Source organism: Dermacentor silvarum, chromosome 1, assembly GCF_013339745.2.
Source record: "Dermacentor silvarum isolate Dsil-2018 chromosome 1, BIME_Dsil_1.4, whole genome shotgun sequence".
Taxonomy (NCBI): domain Eukaryota; kingdom Metazoa; phylum Arthropoda; class Arachnida; order Ixodida; family Ixodidae; genus Dermacentor; species Dermacentor silvarum.
The window spans coordinates 30014800-30033141 of record NC_051154.1 but is presented as its reverse complement, the minus strand read 5'-3'; the positions used below and the strand labels follow the sequence as shown (position 1 = coordinate 30033141).

Sequence of the window (18342 nt, the reverse complement as noted above, 5' to 3'; positions counted from 1 at the left end):
AATGAATAAAACTGTCATAAGTTAGGAAATTCATTATTTAAGTACAGGAACAGCATCCGATCTCCTGCACTGTACACAAGACGTCCGGAAGTACATGCAGCGTGGATAACATCTGAAAAATAATTGGCTTTTAGCCATAGGCCGTAGAAATTACTTTTTCGGATATCAAACGAAAATTCTCATGTTTCGCTTTAGCTTTAGCGAGTCTTATCGGTGTGAACAAAAAAAAAAAAAGTTAATTTTCTTTTAGTACGATCGAACGGATTACAAAAGAACTCATCATGTCGTAAGTTATTCATACGTAAGTAGTGTTTTACATGAGGACAGTGAAAAGTGGAAATAAATCTGGGCCCGTATTCGCAAGAGCTCTGACGCTGGAAATGTTCGTAAGAGCGGCTTACAGCCAGTCCTTTTGCTGGACATACTATTAACGAAAGTTTTGTGAATTCGGCCCCGGTTGTCGGATTCGACAACAGGGGCCGTTGTGGAATTCGAACCTTGTCTTCGCTATGTCTCATGCGCCTGCTGTGTCCGTGTCGTAGCTCCTGCGCTGCAACAAATTCGTAGTGTTTTACATTAGCCTGCTACAGGTCCACCACAAATGCAAAACAACTTCACCTCGCGCATCGCGAGCCCTGTCACCACACGATAGTTTCTTTGAGAATGTTTCTTTGTTCCTTGCGAACGCCCTTGCCAAATGTTATATTATACGTGCACTGTGATAACACGGCTGAATGAGAATCAAAAACTCTGTGACATCGCATCATTGTGCTCAAAGATTAGCGTTCGATAACTGTAATGCTGCAATCGTCTACAAAACCTGGGCCCGAATTCACAAAAGCTTTTTACACTAGAGTTTTTCGTAAGGAAGAATTTCAGCCAATCCGGATGCCAGACATATCATTAGCGAAGGCGGCCAGCCAATGGCATAGCGAACTTACAAATAAAAAGTTTTGTGAATCTGGCCCCTGATTCCCAGAGAAAAAAAAGCGAAAAAAAAAGACCATCTTAGTTTACTAAGCCAAAACAGTAACTCCTTTTAAAAGCAACACACTTACCATTTGTTCATTCCTCGCCTCGTTGTACTATTATGAGTTTCATGTGAAAAACAGTAAGCCACTTGGCCTAGAAGCTGACATTTCTGCAATACGAGCACTAATGAAGTCATGGCAGAAAGGTCACGCTTCATGGGCAAGAGTGCTACAAATTGACCGCTTAGAAAATTTCTCTCGCTTTGATGAAACAAGGTTCATGGCACATCACGAAAGTGCCAAAGCGGTCGCATGGATAGTTGCAAGCGACCTCGGGGTTGATCGCTGTTCAGGAGGTCTCAGACATAAGACCGCGCTGCAACTTGTAATGCTGTACGAAGGGTTAATGTCTAGGTCTTGTAGCTTACAGTGGCTTTAATCAAAGTTATGCCGAGATGGCTTTGGAAAGAAACATAACAGGTCACCGCGGCTTATTAATACCGTCTGTAATCAGCGAAGAACGCCACTTTGTGCAAGGCTGTGGCACTCATTGCCAAAGTCAGACAGCTATAGGCGTTATTCAATGCCTTCATAGTGTAGTCAGATGAAGCTTCTGCGAATTTCTGAGAGAGAAAGAGACTGCCTGATATATAGATGCGTCTCTTCTTGCTTATGGACCCTGCGCACCTTTGACAGCCAGCGGAATCGTATCTGAGCGAGGCCTCTTGGCCCTTGGAATAATGGACAGCTCCCCAGATTTCCCTAGAACGCCTACCACGTGTCCGCGGCGCTGGACAGCGTCTGCCTGGAATGAGTGCACGAGGCTGGGGGACTGGCTGCTTACCCGCCTAATAAGGGCGCCACTTCCCTATGCCGCGGGGGCGACGGGAAGTGCTGTGGCTCACCTTGTCTCTGATCTGCTGCCTCATCTTCTCACGTTCTTCCTCCATCCGCCGGTGCTTCTCCTTTCGTCTTTCCTCGGCTTCCCGTAGCGCCTCGAGCCGCTCCTGCTCCGCTTCGGCTTCGGCTTCTTTGTCTTCCGAGGTCTCCCCGTCCCCTCCGATCTGGCCTGCAGCAGGGTAAAAAAAAAGAGGGACAAAGCAGGGCCGTCAGTGGAGCGCTCACGTGCAGGGACACACCGTGCGCGGTTTCGAGTGCGCGCTGACTTGTGGACTGGAGCAGCCCCACGCCGCCGAATGCCGCCGGCCCTTTGGGATGGCGAGCCTGTCTGGCGCCAGGTGTTCGTGGCGCAGGCTCCTACTTTTCGATCTCAACTGCGCGCACAGCGCCCGGGTCCTGCTGGAGGGGCGCCTCGCGCTCAGCGCCGCGGCCGGCGGCCCGCGGAAGGCGCCGCCGGCGCCGCTCTTTGTGCGCGGGGCCGCGCGGCACCAGTTGCGCGATACGCGTACGCTTCGCACCGACTCGACAGCGGCGGGCACAAGTCGCACAACGGCGGGCGTGAAAAAAAAAAGCAAATAAAAAGAAACCTACTTCTAATTATTCCGAGTGTACGCGGGACTGTTTCAAAAGAGAAAGCAATTTCTACTTAAACTTTTCCGTTAACTAAATTTTACGAAACTTCCCCGCAATGTTCGTGGCTTGAAGACACGAAAGAGAATTCGAATTTCGCAGGGCTTAATGCGGCACCGACAAAAATTCTTCTTCCAACGCGTCTTGCAGCTGGGGCGAGTCACTTATGAATTCCAAACACCTGCTCGTCTCACGTGTTTCACTCTCACGAAAGAACCCTCGATTGCGCTCCGCAGTATTGAGGGAACGAGAAAATGTCTGTCTACTTTTCTTTCTAGAGAAAGCATTCCTTACTGCGACCTCTATCAGGCTTTGTGCGACTTCAAACATAACTGGAATCTCAGATTAACACAGCGTTGAGAAAGAAAAGTGAAACTGAGCCTTTATTCCGTCTCGAAAAGTAGCGTTTCTTTTCATGTCAGTTTCAGTCATGGCGGCTTCTATCCTCATTCCCAAGGATCTTACGTAATTTAACGTGTTCTCCATGCGTTTTACTTGCAGGTACAAACTTGCATACCACCACTTTTAATAAAAACTGTGTTATATGGATTTTTTTGCTGGTACATTGAGTTTACAAATTCACAAACTGAACTGTACATGCTCCGTTCACTCTAAATGCTGCTGCTAGAACGCGTTGTGTAATATTCACCGTGTTACCTGAAAATGTAGACACTTGCCGTGGTTGCTCAGTGGCTATGGTGTTGGGCTGCTGAGCACGAGGTCGTGGGATCGAATCCCGGCCACGGCGGCCGCATGTACTTAGATTAGGTGCACGTTAAAGAACCCCAGGTGGTCCAAATTTCCGGAGTCCCCCACTACGGCGTGCCTCATAATCAGATCGTGGTTCTGGCACGTAAAACCCCATAATTGAATATATATATATATATATATATATATATATATATATATATATAAACATGCTAAACGACTTGCAGAAAAAAAAAGCACAGACATTATTCAGAGAACGTGGTTTGTTTGTGCACGGGTCTCTGCGATTTATGCGATCAGCCCGAGGCGCGAAAGTTCTCAGGTTTTTTACTCTAGCATGTAAATTTGGTGCGAAGCTGATATTTCTATTGTGGATCCAACTTTACCAATTTCACTGACACCTTTACGTGAAGTACGCGCGCATCTGCAAAGTTATTACTCACAAAGAATGCATCGTTTTGCCTAGGCAGACTTTCTTCGTGGAATTCGTTCGGTGCATGCGGTTACTCGTTCGCACCCGTACTTCGGCCAGTTTCCCTTTTAAGGTTCGGAGCTCACGCACAGCTTTTACACCGGCGCTCAAGCATTGTGCTGAACTCGCGCCCGAAGGTTAAACCGGGGGGGGGGGGGGGATTAATAATGCCGAAAGTCCAGCAACTAATAAGCACACCAAAAGGAACGCAACTCACAAAAAGAAAGGAATCCCGGAGAGAAAGCAAAACACAAGTGACCCGAGGCCCGTGCTACGCGCACGCGACGCTCGATACGAGAGTGCTTTCCCTGCGCTGAGCCTGCCGGCGATCGGGACCGATTTTCAATCACTGCGAGGCCCTGGCGTCCTCGTGGAAAGCTGGCGCGACCCTCTCGTCCGTTTTGCGTGCACAGAGCATTTAAGACCCCCTAGAACATCGAGCGTAGCGAGGTGCTTACACGCAAGAGATGTACAAAGAATGAACTTTCCACTTTTGCGTAATCCCCCACGTCCCCCCCCCCCCCCCCCCCCCCCCTCACTCTACGGTTTTGCACGACGTAGACTGCTGCGAGCTGCCTAGATACGCCTCGCGCTGACAGAGGACAGACGAAAGAAAGTGTCCTCCTGAAGGAGTAGTTCCTGCAGCTCTAATGTTGGTCTGGCACCCTGTGATCTTGGGCTGCAGGCAATTTTCTTTTTCTCCTATATTCCCAGAGAAAATAGATAGATAGATAGATAGATAGATAGATAGATAGATAGATAGATAGATAGATAGATAGATAGATAGATAGATATTGAGAAGCGAAGAGGTCGGCTAGAGGAACTTTGTCCTACTGCTCCGAGTAGGAGAAGTGGGGGGGGGGGGGTGAGGGAAAAAGGAAGCAGAAAGAGAGAGAGAGAGAGAACGCCATGCCTCGATGCTTACCTGGTGGGCAGGGAAGCTTTTCTTTATGTCAAAATTAAGTCATCATAGTTTTTTTTTCTGGATCGGGCAGTCTCTCTCAACTTGTATGGAGGTTGGCTTGGAGAATATGCTGTCACGTATCATGTATACGCATATTTGAATGGGTCGAGCAGCGCGAACGGCGCTATGGATGAGAACTCGGCCTACAGTTAACTACGTGCGACTTATTACAATGTCGACCATGACCATGATCAGGAATACGAAACACAAGGTTATTTGCTGTGGCTGAGCAATATGCGGGACTTCGATAACATGCTTATAAAATGTTGTGCATCACGCGCGTGACTTCGCCGATAGAAACTTACAAAACATGTTTAAGTGGCGGAAAGCACTTTTCTTCTGCGTTACCCGCCGCAGTGGTTCAGTCAGCTAAGGCGTTGCGCTGCTGAGCACGAGGTCGCGGGATCGAATCCCGGCCGCGGCGGCCCCATTTCGATGAAGGCGAAATGCAAAAACGCCCATGTGCTTGCGTTGTAGTGCACGTTAAAGAATCCCAGGTGGTCAAAACTAATCCGGAGCCCTTCACTACGGTGTGCCTCATAATCAGAACTGGTTTTGGTACGTAAAACCCCAGAAAGAAGAAAGACTTTTCTTCTGCGAGGTAAACGTTCCTAGGTTAGAGATAAGCGTCGCTTACGCGTGGAGCAGTCTCCGACAAAGTAAGATGGAAATATATATATCACAGAATTCACAGACAACGCCGTCTCTTTGTGCCAATGACCATTGAGAAAATTGGCGCACGCGTGGTGTGCTGGTTAGGCAATGCGAGAAGTGCTATTATGAAACTGTTTCATTTGAAATGCAAGAAGCGTATTTTAAAGTTCCTAGCCGGAGTATACGATATGTAAGGGGCCCCGAAAATAGCAAAGAGGGAAGATGCAGCTAGATTTTTACAATGTGCTGTAGTTTCAGGATTTGCGTGTGCTCACGATTACAGTACAGTGTGAAGAGGCTGGATGCAATAGACTCCGGCGAGGTGGAAAAAAAAAAGAAGAAACAAAAAAGCGAACTCGCCCGTTTATGTCGCTGAAGACCACTCTGTGGATGCTATTCGCACACGGTGCTTTATTAACTCGGAATGGCGCCAGTTAGCAAAGAGGGCAGCTGCTGCCCAGAATGTTGGCGGCACGCTCCACAGTATTCTGGCGATCAGACTTTTTTTTTTATCCGAGAAATCTCACAGATAAAAGAGACAATCATTCAGCGTCGCAGATTCCAGTTCTACGGTCTCGCAGCTTCTTTCCTCTTGTTCGCAAACCGCGCTTTCCGCTTAGCTGCGCGAAATGCGGAGGCAGAGACCGGCGCCACTATGCTTCCATATTTCTTTTATTTCTCTTCACGTGGAGAGATGAGATAAAAAGAGGTCGGATGGCAGCGTTGCCACAACGCGGCAACTGCGCGGGCGGCAAACAACTGCGGCTAAAGGGACCGCTGCGCGAAGCTTCGGCCACCGCTGATTTACGATACGCGTATGCTCGTCGCGTACGCTCGATCCACTCCCCCACCCCCACTCCCTGTTTTGTTTTCTCTCGCAAAAAGGGTAGGGGCCGTTTCGAGCCAGCGGCTAGACGAAAAACTAAACGCCAGTCGAAGGTATAGAAAAAGAAAGACAAAAACTACCCGCGAGCGAGCGCTCACGCAGATAGTTTCCGAGCGAAGTCCCGCGCCGCGCTGCGTAACCCCGCATGCTCGGGCCTCTGTGTTTACCGCGCATTACTGGGTAACAGGGCGGCCACGCGTCGCAGCGTAGGCGCGCTCTGTTTGCAGTGCAGTGCGCGCGACCGCTGTGGCTTGTCTGGGCCCCCCAGCGCTGCCCGCCGGCGCTGCTCCTCCTCTGCCGCCTGCACCCGCTACGCGCTTCTCGCAGTTTTACAGCGGTCACCAGAAACCCAGTATTGAGAAAGATCTTTCCAGAACACACGCGTCCATGTACTCTTCGTCCGGGCTCACCAAAACAAGGAAATGCGAGAGGTATAGAAAAAGAGGAAACCAGATAGACGTCCTGGGACAGGAGAGGAGCTGCCTGCTTCGGCTGCTGCGCAGATTCGTGAAAAGGTAAAGCAACTACGACCAAAAATTATGGTATGAAAATAGAATAAAAATAACAGTAAAGAGCAGGATAAACAGGTATACCAGAGAGTAAGAAATCCAGCAGTGACCGAAATTGAGAGAATAATGCACGTGTATACACAGTAGGTGACACTGCGAATAAAGGAAATTGTAACACCAGTCGATGGCTAGAAGTGCCCATTTGATGATGAGACCGACTAAATCCCCCCCCCCCCCCCCAGAACACACCAGTGTTGCCAGATCTCGTCTTGTGCGGTTCCCTAGATTTGTGCGGCGGAGATGTCCCTAGTGAAGTCACGTGACTGCGTGCCACACTCGCCTTCTTTTAGCCTGTCCCTCCTTGTGCGTGCGTGCGCCAGATTTCAACGTGTGTGCACGCTGGAGATGAACGTGGGCGCAAGGTTTAAACTTGAAGCTTATATTCTGAAGAGAAAGTGAATAAATCAACGAAACTATGTTTCATTTATTTATGAGAGATCTACGTTGCACGTGTTACTACGGGGTACGTGAGCCTCAGCTATACCACTGGCCACGGCCGTCTTTTGTGAGCGATCGGGCAGTGACGAGACGCTCTCGCTATGCCCATAATTATCCGCCGACTCGTTCCTGGCGCCTTTTATGCGCCCCCCCCCCCCCTCCCCATTCTTAAACTATTTCTGTTACGTAGGTCACTGTCGCATGCTTCAACATTCACCATTCACCGATTTTTGAACGGCGTGTCGGCCCCTAGCATTCCATATATTTGTTTCTGCGTGGACTTCGAGGCCAATATTCTCCTACCTGCCCTCAACCTGTTTGTTGTGGTGGTTTCTTAGCTTCCCTGGCCCAGCACACCCGTCCTTGACATATCCTGCCGTGCGCAAATCGCGTTCTGTTGTCGATGCTCAACACAATTAGCAAATGTAATGCTATCTTTACCGCAAGCAGTTGCTAAACTAATGGTGGTGCAGTTAATTTTGCAATCAGCATGTAATCTATTATCTAGGCAGTGTGACCTGAAGCGATTATTTTTTTAATTTTGCGCGTCTGAGAATACTCTATCTCGGTTCCATTTGTGCCTTTGCATATTCTGCATCTCATAGCAGCACACACTGCGACTTATCGATTCACAAGTTCAAATACAGTCAGCCTATCACCTGCGTTCTCAAACGCGCTGACGCTCTACAGGTGCATTGCAACAGTCGCCTTATTTCTTCGACCTGCCACGCGGACTTCCCATAGCTCTAACCGGCAACAGCTCACTGGTTCATGAAAACGGAAAGACCATGTTTCTGACGTGACTTTTGGAACCATGAGGTTAGTGGTGCACAGATGTGAACAGATTGCGAAAGTTGAGAACACAGAAAGAGCCTGAAGCTTGACCGCAGAGCGAACTAAATTTCTTGTCAAATAAACACACACACAGGTTAATGCGAATAACCGATTCCTTATCGCGCACAATCGACCACTTACACACACAAAAGGGTAAACAATGATCGCACATGCCACGTACAAATCTATAAGGCATCACCGAAGATGAAATTGTTGACAGTCCTAACAATCTCCTCGTGAATTCATGTGAGCGCTCACGAGATAACGCAATCCTGGCTAAAACAAACAACAAACAAACAAACAAACAAACAAACAAACACAACAACAAACAAACAAACAAACAAACAAACAAACAAACAAACTATTATAAACAGAACGATGCGCATAGGCGGGTCCATCATTGATCATATGGGCAGCAGCGAAAAAAATGCACAGCGAGTTTCACTTCGCCTGTTCAACTGGTCGACTTGACTAGGGAATTTCAGCCTCCATTCTGGGTACATGAAAGAGCTAGTTCTGGTGAGCAGCCCAGAGTTGCCAGCATGGTGTTTTTTATACCGCTAACCTTGGGCGATGTTGCGGTCGGTATTTAGTCTCGCGCATTTGATGAGCTGACATACGAAAGGAGAGAGAACCTAAGAGAGGACAGGAGGGCAGTGCAGCTAGGAAAAAGGCTCAAGAGGAAGCACGAATCTCGGGACAGGAAGAATACAATACGGTTTGAATGATATCAAGATGGAGAACATGAGAGTTGTATAGACTTTGCTTCTGGAGAAGCGAGTGTCTGCTGAAAGAGTGTCTGCCTATGTTCCCTATAATCTTTCCGCGAGTGAAATAGAGCTAATAGATCCGTGCTGAATAATTCGAATGATTTTATACAAAAAAGGACGTCGGTACGATTGCTTCTCTGCCGCTAAGTGATGAATAGCATAGAATAACTATTCAAACTTGAAAAGTTGTCTTTGCGTGTAGGCAGGAAACGATGTTTATGTATACTTAAGCAACTTTTCTGCCTCCGGTCAATAATTATGTTATTTGAATTGTTTGTGCCATTCCACACACTGAGGCGTATTCAAAAATAGAAAAGATAGGGATGTAACAATTTGTTGAGGGGAAGTGGCGTAAGGAATCTCTTGTAAGTTCGCAGATGGAACCGAGCGTGCGCAGGCCTCGTGTGATACTGCGCTCAGAGTGGCTGGAAAAGCTAACGTACTCCAAAAAGGTACACACCGACATCACTTATTTCAACAACCCTTGTTACCACGCACGATCTCAGAATAAAGGAAGAAAAATTATAGGTTTTATGCGAATAGACATAATTCTGGTTTTAGATGAAGTTAGAGTGACTTGAATTAATTGGCTCCGTTCACAGATTGAAGATAGATCCGACTCCAGCAGCGTGGCAGTACTCAGTACTGCGTAATCTTAAATATTTTGACGTCATCAGCGTCAAGAAGACATGAAGACTTCGGATTGCTGAGGAAAACGTCATTGATGAAATAAGAAGAGAGAGGGAGCACCTAACGCGAACCTTGGGGCACCATCACTAGATACGTTAAAACAAAAGGTCCTGCTTGAGTGATCATGGAGCTCCACGAAGCAGAGAGGACCTGACGAGGAGATAACTGCGTGGTAGAGCTACAATAGCAGCTTCAACACTGTGTGCGCAAGCTTCTCGAGCAGTAGGGGATATGAATGACTGCGTCAAAGGCTTTGCTAAGGTCGCAGTACAGAGCATGAACTTGCCACTTTGCGTGACGGGCGTGAAACATGCATCATAAAGCTTACAAGTTTGATGGTCGTTGAGTGGCCAGAAAGAAATCCATGATGATTGGAAGGAGAACGTTCTTACACGGAACGCAATACCACTTGTGAATAGTTATTCGAAAAAGCTTGGAAAATGGCAGAGAGAAGAGAAATCAGCCGATAGTTTGCGACATTCGTTGTTGCCGCCGGTTTAAAGACCGCAGTTTCTACACACTCCGGAAAAGTGCAATGCATATTCAGACAGGTTATTAAAATATTGAGTCAGCGCTGGTCTAAGAACTGCCGTAAGTTTTACATGCGCTCGGAATGCTATCAAAATCCTGAGGCATTCGCTCACGAGATTCTCCTCAAAGATTAACACGCTGGAGGTTCGAGCAGAAAATGGCGCGCTGACGGACAGTGCTGTCGCCTGATGGTTTATTTATTAATATATATATATATATATATATAATATTATATAATAGATATATATGAGAAATTGACAGCGAAAGTTATCACTGCTTGTACGTCTCCACACAGAAGTCGGCAGACGGATCGTTCTGTACGTTTGCTGGACCACATGCGAAAGTGTCTTCAAAAGTCCGCCAGCTGGTTAGAGGTGCTTATTCTCCAATGACTCAATATAAGAATTGTGATTCCGCTTTTACAGGTAATTACAGAGAGACTGCAGGAAGTCTCCTGCCAGTAATAATAATGACAACAACTACCTCGTCTATAGTAGTAGTAGTACTATAGTTGTAGAGCAGTGGTAAGCACGCTAAAATGCATTTCAACCAAACGGTCTAAGTCTCTATCCTTCTACACAACTTGCGGTTCCACGCGCCGCAGTTTATTTTATCCCAGGGTCTGGTGAAGAATTCACAAAGCTTTGCATTCGTGAGTGCTGTTTACCGTTGGCCAACCGCCTTCGCTAAAGATATATCCGACGCACGGTAGGCTTGGAAAAAAAAAAAAAAAACCTTCTAGCGCAATAACGTTTTCTTTTTCAGCACGGGCCCAGAACCTGTAGTCACACACTTGCACTGCACTGGTCGTTTACGCACCGCCTTATACAGTATCCATCACTGTGTCCAGGAAAAAGGCGCAGGCGCGGCTTCATGGAGTCTCAATAGTTGCTGCACCGGCGCGCATTTATGGGTGCCGTGGCTCATGCATATACTAAACGCAGGCTCCGACCACAGCCTGAGGCGTCTGCATTCAGGGCCATCATCCCATGTATGCCTCTTCCTTTATAAAAAGCGTGCGGCTATTACGGAGACGAATAGGCAGTGCAAAATGGCCGGTTTACGAAGGCAGCGAGCACTTTTCGGGAAATCATTCAAGCTCTCAAAATGAGTGGACGCTAGAAGAACTGCGTCGCTAAGCACAACACAGAGAGACATGAAGCGACGACTGCGGACCGCGAAGTTGTTTCCAAGTTGTTTGACCAAATGTGTTACTGCTCTTTACTGTTACCGAAATTCTTGTGACTGAAGATGGCGCGTCAACTATAGCGCGACAAGAAGTTTGGAAAGTGAGAAGAGACCGATCGGGCTACCACGGGCCCGAATTTTCTAACGGTTCATTTCATTGTCCATTCTTTTGTTATGCGTCACGCCGAGCCGCCGATCCCAGCGAGACCGACCGCCCGGCTGCGTCCGATCCACGTCCGAGCCATTGACGAAGGGCGGAAAGAATGGAAAGTGAAATGGTTGGTTATAAAATGGCGGTCACAGGCTCCGGAAAGAACCTTTCTCGATCGATCGTATTTTCCCCGTTTCAAACTTGTTCTCGGTCCTCATCTTCAGTAACAATGACATCAGTACCTATGAAGATGATAATGAACTTGGACTGAATAAACAAATAAACAAACTTCCTGGTCCACTGCCGTGCTCCCCGTGTCTCTTGTGTCGTGCTCATTGGTGCAGTTGTTCTTCTGTCCACTTCTCTTTCGAGCTTTAGCAATTCTATAAATGAGAGCAGCACTGGGAACGATGAACAAAAGTGACTTGCATAGCGACTAGAAGTATATGCGCTTTTTTTCATTTCATTTCCTTCCAGCTTCCGTGCCACCTGCCCTCAGCTCACCTTCTTCACTTCAGTTTCCGATTTCTTCAAACTTGCAATTCTACTGAGTCCACAAGTCATACACGTGAAAAAAAAATGCGAAGCTTGTTGCAGCCATATATTTTATGACATTTATTCCCCCCCCTTTTTTTAATAGAACCTGAGTAGCGTCTTTCCTATGCATGTGCCATGGAACTCGTTTTAGTGAGGCGAAGAGGCAACAAAGCCACTAAAGAAACCTCTTAAGCAGCAAAGGGAATTTGACAAAGCGCAGTAATTGTTCACGTCCGCTTCGAGTCTTGAACCAAAATACTTCGTAACGACGAATGAGAATTCGCTTGTTACGCTCATATGAAAGACGTGCGACTGGCCCAAGGAGATTGAATAGTAAAACAAAGCACATGGTACCTAACAGACCGGCAAAGCCCGAGGCAAAAAGAAGCAAACGAAGCAATTCGACAGCCAAGCGATACGAAGCAGCCCACTGCGCACGATATAATTCAGTAACAGCCACGAAAACAATTTCGCTCGAAACTTGCGTCAGCTGTGAAATATGTAGTACGAGTTTCTGGCCTGCTCAGCCGGGAGTCGGCGTGTTTCTGCAGCAAGCTGTCCGCGCAGGGCGTGTCATGTCTACTCCCATTAGTCTCAGGGACGCTGCCGAAAGGCGAAGCTTTTTCGTGAACAAAAAGGCAGAGCGGCGGGTTGAACGTCGAGAAACAAAACACCAAGGAAACAGAAACGCCGGTTTCAGCGAAGTTTAGCCGCCGTCCAGATTAGCTGGAAGTTTTACCTGCAGCGGGCGCCGACACGCGCTACGCAGATTATAAATCAGAGCGCCCCGCCCAGCGCGTAAGCCGGTACAAGCGTATCGCTGCCAACGCGTTTTATGCATACTGTCCGAACAGAGGAGGGAGTGGGAAAGGGAAGCAATAGCCTGACACAACCCCTGTTGTCCGCCGAACATGCTCGCGCGAGAGCTCTCCCAGCTTGCTTACATCCACCTTCCGCCGACGCAGGAGTCGACTGCTTGATAAACGGATGTTCTTATAATCTACGGAGGCCTGGATTACAAAGCAAGAGTAACGCCGCTGGAAAGCTCCGTAAAAGAACCAAAGAGCGCAATAACTTTTGTGACGTTGTTCAACCTGGACGCCGCTCGCAAAAATAAAGAAGCCGGATCTGAAAAGCTGTTTAACTAGACGTCGCTAAAAGATCGAGCAAGCCCTCTGTAGCTTTCATCTTTAACTAGGAACAATTACAGTAACCAAAGCTGTGCAACATCATTCGTTTCGGAGCTTTTAAACCTAACTACAATGGAACTTTTGAAATTCATCATCGTCAAGTCGGCCGCGATGAGCGGTGTTCAATCCTGCAGGAACGCTGCTTTTAGTAAAAACTAATTTTAAGAAATAAGCTGGCTATAACGTGCTCCGACGTCGCCACCGAAGAGAAGTAATAACAGGTAACAATAGGAGAAGGCAAAATTAAGCAGTCCTGGAAAAGAAGGTCTGAGAAGCAAAAGTTTCCGAAGGAAAAGAACTTGGAGATAAGGAAAGCACCGGCTGCTAGGCGCTTTTCAATTTACTCACTGCACTGGGAAGATAACTTCACCTGGTCCAACATTAACGAAAGCATAGTGAGCGAGAAAGAAATAAGGTCACTCTTGCAACGGTGCAAGAAATGGACACGAAATTGGGCACCCGCAGCAATTCTCTGAAACAACGCAGCTGGCATTGAAGGGCGAGTGTTTCACAAGCCGCACGTGAGGAGAAATGAGAGCTGAGCATCGTATTGTCTGTAGCTCCAACTTAGATTCGTATGTATAATAAAGCAAGTACACCAATGGGTTCGTGCCGCCACAGCCCTGCTGTATATGTATTGGTTCATCTCAAGAAGGTGCGCGCAAACAACTTACCAAAAAAAAAAAAAAAAAAAAAAAAACATCCACATGCCTTTGTAATACTTGGAAGAAAAGCTTCGTATTTTTGCTTACTCGGTTATGGAACGTTGCGGCCAAGGCTTTTGGCATGTACGAAAAATAAAGACATAAAGTGCAGCGTATTGACTCGCAGAGAAAAGTATAATGCTGCTACTCTTGTAGTTTTTAAACTCCTTATCTCTCTCTCTCTCGCTGTCTATAATATATGATGAAATCCAAGTTTAAAAACATAACGAACTTATTTTCAGTGTTTCAGCCGGGGACCGGACTTCATTAAAATCCCTGATAAAGAATCGATACGTCGAAAATAAATTAGTTATGTTTCGGAACGGGGATTTCTTCAAATAATTTTACAGTTGCGCATATGCTTCCCTTTGAGCGCGAGGCTTCTGTATCATCTTTTGCTTTTTGCAACCAAAGGAATGTCTACATAGGCATAGAATGTCTAGACGAGCATGCCTAGACGCAAGTCAGCAGACTTGTCCAGCTGCAAACTCATTTACTGCGGCAGCAGCAGGCTTTCGCAGTTGGCACCACCATTGTCTGAACAACTACTAGACATTCTTCAAGCTGTGAAATGTGTTGCCGTTCTTCGTGCTTCTGGATTCAGACGTTCCTGTGACTTCGTTTATTACGCTTTATTTGCCCTCGTAATCCTAAATTTCTGAGCAATCTATGCTTTTCAAAGCGCAGAAGACTCTGCGAACATGCACAATCGCTGCTAATTGCAAGGGTTAAGCTTGTCGAGGTGGCCAAATCGAAACGCGCCGAGCGTCTCAGCGCACCGGCTCTTCCGCGAGAAATTCCTAAGTGCGTTCTATGCCACTTGTCGATGCATGCGTCTGTGACATAATGATTTCAATGTCGGGGTTCTTTGCTAGCTGTCCTGTGTTCGAATCCGGGCCGTGGGCAAATTTTAATAGTATATATTTAATTATTTATTACGCAGCACTTTGTTTAAATTGACGAGTTTACAAAGTCGCGAAGCCGTCTGAAGCCAGAAGGACGAAGTTTAGCCAAATACACGTACTAACCCTCATTCCCATGCTGTCTGAACTAATCATAAATTAAGTCTCGTATTTGTCAATTCACAGTACACCCGCAGTTGCACGACTAGTCTGATGCGCTTTTAATGTTTGCCCGAGATTGTTCAGGCTAGTTTCTTTTAATTAGACTGCACAAAAGAAACACCTCTGGCCTTTGCGCTTTGTTGAAGGTCATTTCTATCGTGGCTGTATTGTCAGTGCTCGGTCATGCAGCACACAACGGCGGGACGAGCTACAGTCAGCTGGCGAGGTTCCCGTGGCGTGTATCGGACACGTCCATTTCGCTGCCGCCGAGACACGATGCCATTCGACCGAGGAGCGAGTGTTCCGAACATCTGCTGGACCAGATGTTCAGAAAAGAACAGGGAAAGCAGAAAGGTCCAAGAGGGGAGACGTGGCCACAGCGGGCCTGTTCAGCACTGCAGTGCGTCATGACATTGACGGGGTTCAGCACAAGAAACAAAGCATGGCGTGTACGACAAGGCTGCCCGTTAAACCAGAGTCGCTTCTGTCTCTTCGATTTGCCAGTCCCCGCATACGCTTCGCCTGTAATTTGTTCTCATCCTCATACTTTCAAAAATGCCAGAACGCAGTATCGTTTTCTATATCTCGCCGTACTGCCGAATTGTGCGCACTTAAAGCTGCCTATTTCTCGTGATTCCAGTCGAGGAACAACCTTGACGAAGCTCTTAGTGAAAAATAAATACAGTCCCTTCTTCCGGTGTTTGCTGTCATATTCAAGAAGGACAAAGCGAAAGAGAGCGAGAGAAGAGAGACGTAGTAACGGAACACGATTCATAGCTATACGCGCGTCGATCTTTCGTATACGCGATATGAGCAAAATCAGTCAATATTTATTCGTGCACTCACTACGTTTGTTCAGCGATAGCACCGAGCACGAAATAAGCATCAGGCCTACTCCATCAAAAATTGGGTCCACAAAAACTTCGCGCCGGAAGCGAAGCAGGCTAACAACCTGCTGCCTCAATAGCCTTCGTTGAAAAAACGCTCAGACGGTGCAATGCCGTAGAGAGGGCCGCTTTTGCATACAATTTTGTTTATTTTGCTGAAAGTGCCTTCGTAAATGTCGGAATCGCGACGAGACGCAGACCGTTGAACAGCAGTTCGTGTCATCCGTCGACTTTGTAAATTACGAGGAACTTTGCGCTGCTCAAGAGTAACGCAGCACGGCGCGCCCATCAAATTTGAGTGTTTTTGAGTTGTCCCGAGAGCTTTAAACTACGTGCTTGTGCTATTATTCTACTATTGAATACACGATGCTGAAAAAAAGAAAGACCTCCGTTGATTGAGACTGACGCAAGGATAAACCAGACGTATCGAGCTGTAAGAACCTTTGGGGTAAATCATGTCAAGGTCCCTCAGGAGCATGGCCGGAAATTAATATGAACGTTTCTTTCCACCTGTCAAATTGCGTGAGCTAGGACTATAAAGAATCGACGGTGACACGAGATCATGTTTTTTTAAACTCACATACATGCGAAATGTAAGAAATGACACCTTGCGCTAGGAAAATGCCATTCGGTTAATACATGGACGTCGTAAATGCATGGACGTGTAATGCGCGCATACTAAATGCTCGTACACACAGGCTAAAAGCTTGAAGCTGAAAGCTCTGCTGCACCCACGGTGCAAAACTGACGTGCTATCGGCTGTATGCTTTTAGGGTTAGCGACGAAACACATAGTAAATAATTATTTTCGATATTTGATGCCCGGCTGATCTCGTTATTGTGATAGCAATGAAGAGTTTCTTGGGGTTTGTTTCACCTCCACGGTTCCCACTACCATATTTTACATGGTGCAGACTTTATTCACATGTTTCGGAACATGCTGACTGACAGTCTATCATGATTTAGTCATAAAACGCCCCCTCACCCATTCCACTGTCCTTCTGAGAACTTTGTGAACTGTGTGAGTTGTTAAAGCCGTGCCGCGGCAATTTCGAACACATTGCTAACATGTCCGAGCGCTAGCGTCATAACTTTGTCACGTTGATCCTCCTACGAGGTATTAACCAAGCTAAATTTCCTTTTCGATGAATTCCTATAACAAGCTAAGCAACGAAAGTATCAAACTCTGAGTACAGGTAGCGGCAAAAAAGGTAACTGCCGAGGAATTGAAACAATTTTTTTTTTTAGCTAAGAGGTCACGACCTAGTCGCATGTCAAATAACGAAGTATGGGCGCACTCCACACGATACAACGCCTACTGCAATAACTTCTTATCACTGGTTATCATACATTTTGGCCAAGAGAAGAGCTGCACATGGAATCGAGAAAGACGTAATGAATGAAAGAAAGAAAGGAAGAAAGAAAGCTATAAGTGCACGTTATATCTGCGCACGTGGCGTATACCACCGTGTAAAAGCATTCCACGAAGGTGCAAGGGTCGTTTCACCTTTCCCACTAAAGCGCTTTTCGCGACGAAGCCTCTTCACACTTTATATGCTGTCAAGCAGGCCGACATGCCTTTGCGTTATTGCGTCCTCCCCCCCCTTACTCCCGTAGCTCTTCCCAGTGGCAGGCGGTGGCAATTTTCACCCGGCCCGGCATCGTGCAGCGTTCTGCACACCAAAGTGGAATGTGGCAGCCCTTCTCCACGTTCTTTTAATTACGTGCCTATCTCACGTGCGCCCCTACACTGCCCCCAAACGAAGCTTGTTTCGGCACGAGCTATGCCACCACGCAGAAAGTCAAGTGAAACATGAACGAGCAGGGCAAAGTTTGTCGGCGCCTTTGTTTCAACGGTTGTCTGAGGCGACCGTGCGAACGGAGGTAGATGTAAGATGAAGGGACAACAGCCGGGAAACGTTGGCTAACGTGGAGAGCGATGGCGTAGTTGCGGCGAGCAGCAGTTGTGAGACGAGCGGCGCTTTATAACCGCTACTTTAGGCAATGCGCAAAACAGCATGCGACTGAGGCTTAGGTCGGATGCGTTACAACTATTTTCGCTGTAACCGCGCGCTGAATGCCGAGGGCTAGATGATCACAAACGAGGCAAAATAATGAAGCCATTGAGCCTGAATACGAGTGTCGGTGCTTTCTGTGCACACGAGCTAAACTTAAACACTCGTCGCGGAATATGACACAACGTCGATGTTTATGAAGAGAACGAACAAATGCGCGCGAATGGATAACCTTTAGTTGGAGCGTATGGCTATGCTATATTGCACGGTAATGAACACCACCATCAGATGCGTCTCTTGGTGGTACTGCCTCAGAGGGTGGGACTGCCTCGTGACACGGCTTTCGGTGGTCAAATGAGGAATGCAACGAGGTCTCGCCTGTATAGTGATGTATATAGTGGTACCATGTTGCCTTTTCAGCGACATGCTACTAAATCTTTTCCGAACCTTCGCTACCTCGGAGAACGACGCCGTAGGCACAGGGCGACGTTGCTTAGCGTATGCGCATTGGTAAGGCTGTTTCTTGTGGGAGAGAGACGCAGCCAGAAAGGCGACGAGTCCCGGCTCAAGCTCGCGTAATCCTCCGGCTT

General features: G+C 47.2%; 1 protein-coding gene across 2 annotated transcripts in view; it reads right to left on the bottom strand.

The window, feature by feature from the left end:
* LOC119459056 (complexin-like) overlaps window positions 1–18342 on the bottom strand; it is a 111653-nt gene that overhangs the window by 28434 nt on the left and 64877 nt on the right. The window contains exons 1-2 of one of the 2 annotated variants that reach the window (XM_037720897.2): window positions 13432–13480; window positions 1877–2040 (exon numbers count right to left, since the gene is read on the bottom strand). In XM_037720897.2, coding sequence (XP_037576825.1) covers window positions 1877–2040; window positions 13432–13477 — 210 coding nt within the window. In that variant the 5' untranslated portion in view covers window positions 13478–13480. Of the gene's footprint in view, window positions 1–1876; window positions 2041–13431; window positions 13481–18342 lie in introns of those variants that run through there. The other variant, XM_037720900.2, reaches the window with a different exon arrangement.